The sequence below is a fragment of the Sinocyclocheilus rhinocerous genome, unplaced genomic scaffold (assembly GCF_001515625.1).
Source record: "Sinocyclocheilus rhinocerous isolate Xijiao unplaced genomic scaffold, SAMN03320098_v1.1 scaffold534, whole genome shotgun sequence".
Classification (NCBI taxonomy): Eukaryota; Metazoa; Chordata; class Actinopteri; order Cypriniformes; family Cyprinidae; genus Sinocyclocheilus; species Sinocyclocheilus rhinocerous.
In genome coordinates, this window is record NW_015646352.1 from 277281 (window position 1) to 285139 (window position 7859).

Below are 7859 nucleotides of genomic sequence, written 5' to 3' on the forward strand. Positions count from 1 at the left end.
AACACATGGGATCTTCTGCTGCACTGAACCCAGACGCCGCATTATCGCTGCTGTTAATCCGCTTTATTACGGGCTGTGTTGCTTTACAGATTGAATATGGACTGACGATATCAACACATTTTCAGATCAGCCATTCACATGCGCCCAGTGCTATTTTGTTCAGATTTCCTCCCTCTCATTCTGTAGTCTGTTACGTTAAGATGATCTTTGTCGCCATCTATTGGAACGGAGAGTGAACTGTTTGTTTTTTTATAGTAAGCAGGTTTGATGAGCATCTATCTCGGAGCTAAAACAAACAACAACAACAAAAAGGTCATTGCGACTTTATTCTGTATTTTTTTAAAGTTTGTTTTAAAATGTTTTCACACATAAATAAATTAATAGTGCTTTAAATACTATGCTTTAATCTTCACGGAGCGGGTCGCCTCATGGGGGCGCCATGTTAAGATCAAATTACTCTCAGTAATTATCGAATCAGTGAAAATTAGCTTAAAATGTACGCACTTGCAGGGTATCCAAGATGTATGCGTGTTTGTTTCTTCATCTGAATAGATTTTTTTAAATTTTGTGTTAAATCACTTGCTAATTACTGGATCCACTGGAGGAAGCAATATGGATTATGGATTTATATATTGACCAGAGGCAACGGTTTTAACTTAAAATGTCTTAAGGATAGATTTGTTTCTTACAAACACGCAGCTTGTCAATTCACAAATCATTAATTGATGGACTGGAGCTGTGTGATTTACTTGTGGAATATTGTGAAGTTAGTATCAGCTGTTTGGACTCTAATTCTGACGGCAACCAATCACTGCAGAGGATCCACTGGTGAACAAGTGATGTAATGCTAAATTTCTCCAAATCTTTTCCAATGAAGAAACAAACTCATTGACATCTTGGACGTTCTGAGGGTGAGTAAATGTTAAGCAAATTAATAAATTACATTAAAAACTATAATCATCACTGAGTGAATTTCTACAACGGCATTGAAAATTGACTTTTTTATTTTTTTTTACATGCTCCATCATCAGTTTAGCTCTGAACTTCAGAGAAATAGTTCAGCTGACTGTCAAAAGTCTAATTCAGCTGAATAGAAAGAATTACTATGACCAATATTACTGAGACTCTTTAAAGAATTATCAAACCTAATCACATAACAATGCTATAAAACTATTTTCTGTCCTCCAAAAGTATTATCATTAATAAATCTTGAGAAAACAGACAGGGTATGTATAAACGATTTAATGCCAACAACTTTAATAGCATCATATGCATTAATGACTCCTCATTAAATAACATTTTAAATTACAGAGGCAGAATTACATGTTGTCATTCCCTTTAAAAGCACTCAATTAAGCCTTTTAAGTAAATATATACACAAGCCTTTACCATTTTGGTATTATAGTTTTTCCATTTTGTACCATGTAACGTTTTCTACGCCAAATAACACCTGATCCAGGCACGCAATAAGCCTTTCAAAATATAGTAAAGTGAGAAGTTTCATAAGTAACAACCAGACATGACCTGAGGTAGGTCTCTAGAAAGAAAAAAGTCAATCAGTGAACCCACTATGAACTCTATTTTCCAGATGTTGCCAGACTCTATTTGATTTCTCCATCAGGTTTCATGCTGAAGGGCTCCAGGCGCTCGCTCTCGGGCAGAAGGTTGTTGAGACGCTCCATCAGTGGTATCGTCTGGTCAATGCCCATCTGGATGCGTCTCAGAATCATTGACATTTCATTGACCTTCTGGATCTGCTCGGCGTACTTGGCGTATCGCTTTTGCCTTTCCTGCATAATGCTGAATAACGCCTCCACTGACAGATCCATCTGACAAAAAAAAAAAACAGGTCAGCATTTAAAGCTGGCTTGTCGGAACAGTAAAATCCATTAGAAATGATGGTGAATACCTCTTTGATCCTCTTGACCAGAGCGTTCTGGTCAAAGGCAACAGCTTCCGCACACTGGTGTAGATGATCCTGATATCGGACACACAGCTGCAGCACCTGTGCCGAATCCAGCTTTTCTAAACAGACAGTGCTGGGGGAGGTTTGCCCACTGAGCACACCTGAGAGAATGACACCAATAGTAGGCTCAAATTGTGATTCATATCATTATGAACTTATTGATAACAGTCCAAATTTTATTATTCGTTTTTATATCAGATTTTTAATTATATAATTATGATTCTATGGAAGTTTATTTCACTACGAAAAACAAAGGTATTTGCAACTTTTTCTCTTTTTTCCACAGAATTGCTTATTTATATATTGCAATTGTGATTCTGAGAAAAAAAATCTGAATTTGTTAGGTGTCTAAACATTTGGGAAATAAAAACAGAATTGCAAGATATAAACTCGCAACTGGGAGGGAAAAAGTTAGAATTGTAAGATGTAAACTCAGAATTGTGAGGAAAAAAGTAGGTATTGCGTAATGTATACTCACAATGCCAAGAAAAAAGTCAAAATTGTGAGATGCAAACTTAATTTTCATTGACAAAACAGTCAGAATTGTGAGATATAGACTCAGAATTCTGAGAGGGAAAAAAAAGTCTGAATTGTGAGATGAAAATTTGCAATTACCTTTTTTTATATTTTCATTTCATGGTGGAAATAAGCTTTCCATATGTTTCTACTTCAATTCGTTATTCAAATATAAACCTTTAACCAGTGGCTGTCATGAAAATGTGTTTATGAAAGATTTATTCAAACATACATTAAATAATGAAGACATCCCTAACAGCTTAAGTAAAAATATGAGTATGTAATATAGTGCACTGCATATATTTATCAAAATGCTCTATTTTGAATTTGGTAGATGTCACACCACAATAAACTAAAATTGACAGATTTTAAAAGATAAGAATTTGTTTCATATGAAAAGTAGCAGCACATCCAATTTATTGGATGGGATGTGCACTACAAATAATACGTTTAGTGAAGTTTTGTTAGAGCAGTAACTGAAATCACCATAGACTAAAAGATTGATTTCAGGATTATCGATATCGGTTAATCAGTTAAAATAAATTCATTTATATTGTCAACCCAGACCTATTATAAACCATTTATTCGCCTACAAAACCTAAACTAATAGATAGTTGGCATTTGGACTGCTGCTTACCTTTCAGAAGAGGCTGGAAGGTGGGAATTTCCTGTAGCTTTATTACATCTGGATCATTATGGATATTCCGTAATGACTGAGTTCCTTGGGCAACAACTACTATGTCATCCATTTTGGCTCTATGCTTGGCTGGAGAGGGTACAACTGAAACAACGAGACAGACTTACTAACAAGTATGGTAGAATATATACAACATAAGTAACACCTCCATTCTAACAAATATATGTCTATAATAAAAAAAAAATCTTTAAAGATGCTTATGTCGTTTCCACGAGGAACATATTTAACATCAAGTATAAACATAGCATGAGCAAGTAAAAATCGCGTTACTAATATAATGTTGAGTACCTGAAGCGCTGAAGTCTGAATGTTTATGTTCAGCATCTCCACTCTGTTCAGCACCCATGGTGCACTCGGTCTATGCATTCAACACAAGCGCTGAACCAAAACAAATGACAAATTATATTTTAGATATCATAATAATTATACATTTTGTATAACATTTTACATTATAAAACAAAGATTAGACATCTAATACATAAGTACGATACAAATCTGGTTCTTGAAATTTGATTTAATACACATGCATAACTACGAAAGGCTTAACTTACCTTAATGTTATTTTCAGCTGTTTAACGGGCGATTTCATTCGGCTAACTGTTTAGTTGAATGAACCGCTTGCTGATGTTTTACATTGTAGCTTACGTAACTTAAAGACATTGCGAGATGTTAAACCACAATACTGGTTGCTGATAACGTTCACAATCTATATTTATTAGCAAATAAGGTTACAATCACTAGAGGAACAAATGAAACATCCGGTCTGATAACATGTGACGCGGGGTGATGACGTCACGAGTTTGTTTACATGTGACCATTCAGGCCAGACGTATGAGATTTTCTCGTTTCTTTGATAGTTTTTAATTTATAACTAAAAGAAAAGTACACTCTATATTAAGAGAGCGAGATAGAGAGGAAACTAAATTAATTAAGAAAAATAGTAACATAAAATGAATTAAATCACTTTTTAAAGGCTGATTTTAAAAATCATATGTAACTTTTACATAGCCTACATTATATAATCTGTTTAAGATGACACATATTTTAGTGTATATAAAGCTTACACCGCTGCAAAAATATATTTAATCTATTGGCCTACACAAATTATATACCTACAAATTGTGTTCACTGTATATAGTGTAGTATCTCTCTATTCAACTTTTTTTTTTTTTTAAAGGTGAGAGATAGAGAGAGAGAGAGAGAGAAGCACAGTCTGGCAATTTAGACAATACATTTAAAATGACCTGATCCTTTGCTTATTATTATGTTTGAATTTATAATATATAATTTATTATAATTAATATAGAAATAAGTGATACTATATCATCATAGATCGTAATGCATTTAGAATGATATACATTGCTAATAACTTTTATTATAATTATTCATTCTAAAACTGATTTTGTGGTAAATTAGTCAAAATGTTTATCAAACTGTTCATCTTCTACATTTAATAACTGGACCTTTTTTAATCAGATTTTTGTCAGTGTACATTAGTTTATTTTAAATATTCATGTGGTGTGACAAGCTGCATGAATAATACATTTAAAGGAGCCAGCCTTGTACTCTAAAGAGTACCTAAGGTTTTGGGTAGTAATTTTAAACTTCTGGTATTTTTCTTCTTCTTCTTCTTCTTTCAAAAACAAACAAACAAACAAAAAAACGTAAAGCAACACAAGAAATTAATAGTAACTAATGTGTACATTTATTTAAACAGACACATTTTTTTATAAACAATACTATTATGAATATTGTAATGCTGTTACATATTCCATATATGGAAGAAAAACTGCAATTATTCTTTTATAGTTGTATCTGTTTATTTATCCAGTTGGTTATTGTCTCCACTACCACTGTCCCTCCTTTGTTTTTTCAATAGGATATGTTATGAACACATTCATATTCCAATTGTTAACGTAATTACTAAAAAAAAAAAACTCGGCATCTCTCTCAAAGAAATTAAAAGCTCTACAGGTTAAGCTAATGATTTTCCAAAAATCTCATCTGTTTCTCAAAGGGGCAAGAACATTAGACACAATGCAGCAACATGAGAACCACTGGGATCATCAGCCATGTCGGTGAATCGCAAGAAGCCCTGTTTGATTGGCCAATCCGTGTGTCAATCATTCCTCCGTGAAATGTAACCGCCATTCTGACTGGCCACAACAAGTGCACCTTTTTATCCAAAGATCCTATTGGTGAAAAATATAGGTTAGTGGTCCGACAGTCACACGAAGGAAAGAAAAGTAGGTCAGAGACTGATTCCGTTTATGTCACAGTTCCTCACGGACCGGACGTCAAATAACCGAAACGAACTGTGATGTTGAGTTATTCCTCCGGTAAGTGTGATGATTTGACGTTTGACCATTAGGTCTAAGTATTGCGTATTGCTTGTCGATGTCTTATGTGCGGGTTTTTTGTCCGCTCGCATATTGATTTCAGTAGGAGGGGCGTCGGTGACATTTCTCAGGTTGAATACCTTAGAACCAATGCAGCTGCCACAACAACAAAAACACCATGTTGTCAGTGATTTAGTTAGAAAGTCATAAATCATAGCAGAGCGCAGCCACAAACCCACACCCATCATCGATGTGAGGTTAATGGTCTGCGTCCCCTTTAAGATGGTGGAGCGCAAGTGTACTTGAGCCTCCTGTGTGGGTTGATTAGTCACTTCAAAAGGTACTTACGTTTGCATTATATCAACTGTTTTCGCCTTCTAAATTGGTGCTGGGTCTCAAATCCTTATGAGCTGTCTACCTAGACAGCATTTTTGGGAGGATTCGTAGGCTCTCTCAAGTGATGCTTTCTAGGTAGGCAGCTCAGGGCTACAGTGGCGTCATTATGCTTCCGATTGCGGTTTCTCTATGTCCGTTTTGTTGCCATTTTAAATGGCAGTTTCAGAGAACAGATAACGGGCGTGAGGGTAGTCACCATTCAGATGTGCCTTTTTAAACCAGTCTGCGTAGGCTACTGAGTAGTAGCCAGAGTACTAGCCTGAGTACTATATGCATACAACGGTGTCCAAAATCCATTTAAAAATCTGATATTTTAAACATGGAATGTTTAAGATTATGCAGTATTACTAGGCAACGATACAAATGCAAGCAAATGTGTGACACTGACCAGAAGTCACTTTTGCAAAAGGTCAGATGTTCTTGCTTTCACTGAAGCACACAATGTTCTTTGCATCATTCTCAGATCATGCTGGATATATTATGCCGAAATTTTCAGCTCAACTTTTCGCTTATTTTTATGATGAGAATATAATTAGAAACTTTAAATTAAAAGCCAAATGGAAATGCTTTCATTGCAAAACAGTAAACACTGTATAGGGCAGACAGGGCTAGTTGTCATATTTTTACTTGAGTGAATATTTCTTAGCATGGATTTATATTTCAAAGGGAAAATCTGTATTTAAGCCACAAACCTTAAACTCTTGACTACAAAAACATTTGAACATTCATTTAACATAATAGTTGCCCACTTGTGAGAACATGCCCCAGTAGTGCAGCTTATTTTGGCACACTTCATTATTATTATTACAGTGTTACAAATATTAATTTAGTTTAAATATTAATATTTATAATTAAATGAAATTAATTTAAACATTATTTTAATTTAATTTCTGTATTTTTAATTATCAAAATTTTTCATTATTAATTTATTTTTAATCATTATTAAATGTATTAATTTAATATTTTAGATTTCTAATATTAAAATTAATTGTTAATACAGTATTAATAAATAATTGTTGTTGTTAATACAATATTAATAAATGTTAAATATTTATAATACTAATATTTTAAAATGTTAATATTACATATGAATTACCATTGAACACCAAATAGTTCCTAATGAATGTAAATCATTTGAAATGCATGTGACAACTTGGTCCAGCTTTACATTTGTGAAAAATAATATATCTTATAAGACAGTCTGCTTTCAGTCATGACTCATGACAAGTCTAACAAGTTATGTGAAAGTGCTGCTTCCATATTGTAAGATGGGTGTGTGGTGTTCGTTTGACGTAACTGCATTCCTAAAGTACAGCATCAAGCACTCATCATTAGGGCGTTCATCTGCACTTACTTCCTGAATTAGTTGTTTTTCCTTAAACCACATCTGGAATTTTTCCGTTCATTCACACGTAATGTTTCTCCTGAATTTGTCTGTAACAACTTGAAATGAGGCTCTTAATTAGGAGTAATACAGGTATAATCTTTAAATGTGACATTATAATACAGTTGCCATGAAGGGAGATTTAATTTGCATATTTGGCTTTCACCATACTGAAATCGTCTTGAATTCGAATAAACTGAGATGACCTACTTTTATCTTTTTTGCTCGTCGCTTTCTTCCTCTTTTTTTTTTTTTTTCTTTATCTTTGGCAGTCTGTTTGGGCTAGCCCACGCATTCGAGAATAGATCATTTGTAGAAGGGTGGAGTGATGGTGGTGCATGAGCGATGAGAATAAAACCACCGAGTTTTTTAAAGGGGTCATATGATGCGATTTCAATTTTTCCTTTCTCTTTGGAGTGTTACAAGCTCTTGGTGCATAAAGAAGATCTGTAAAGTTGCAAAGATTAAAGTCTCAAATCCAAAGAGATATTCTTCATAAAAGTTAAGAGTCAAACACACCTACCTAAAACGGCTCGTTCGAACACGCCCCCACATACCTAC

At 34.1% G+C, this 7859-nt stretch overlaps 2 protein-coding genes across 6 annotated transcripts in view; one reads left to right on the plus strand and one right to left on the minus strand.

Moving 5' to 3' along the window:
- The first annotated feature begins 876 nt into the window (after positions 1-876).
- Positions 877-7859, plus strand: part of LOC107707455 (aryl hydrocarbon receptor nuclear translocator-like protein 1) — a 17710-nt gene continuing 10727 nt past the window's right edge. For 2 of the 4 annotated variants that reach the window (XM_016511453.1, XM_016511457.1), the window contains exon 1: positions 5416-5518. The gene's annotated coding sequence lies outside the window, so the exon portion shown is untranslated. Of the gene's footprint in view, positions 912-5415; positions 5519-5833; positions 5859-7859 lie in introns of those variants that run through there. The other 2 variants (XM_016511455.1, XM_016511456.1) reach the window with 2 other exon arrangements.
- LOC107707456 (loss of heterozygosity 12 chromosomal region 1 protein homolog) lies at positions 997-3994 on the minus strand. 2 transcript variants are annotated; one of them, XM_016511461.1, is made up of 5 exons: positions 3731-3994; positions 3468-3537; positions 3120-3263; positions 1910-2067; positions 997-1829 (listed from the first exon to the last, which is right to left on the minus strand). In XM_016511461.1, exons 2-5 carry the CDS (start codon positions 3523-3525, stop codon positions 1602-1604), a joined length of 588 nt encoding a protein of 195 aa, XP_016366947.1. In that variant the 5' UTR covers positions 3526-3537; positions 3731-3994; the 3' UTR covers positions 997-1601. The 2 variants fall into 2 exon arrangements, with proteins under 2 accessions (XP_016366947.1, XP_016366946.1); XM_016511460.1 differs by having other exon boundaries at positions 3468-3557; positions 3731-3992.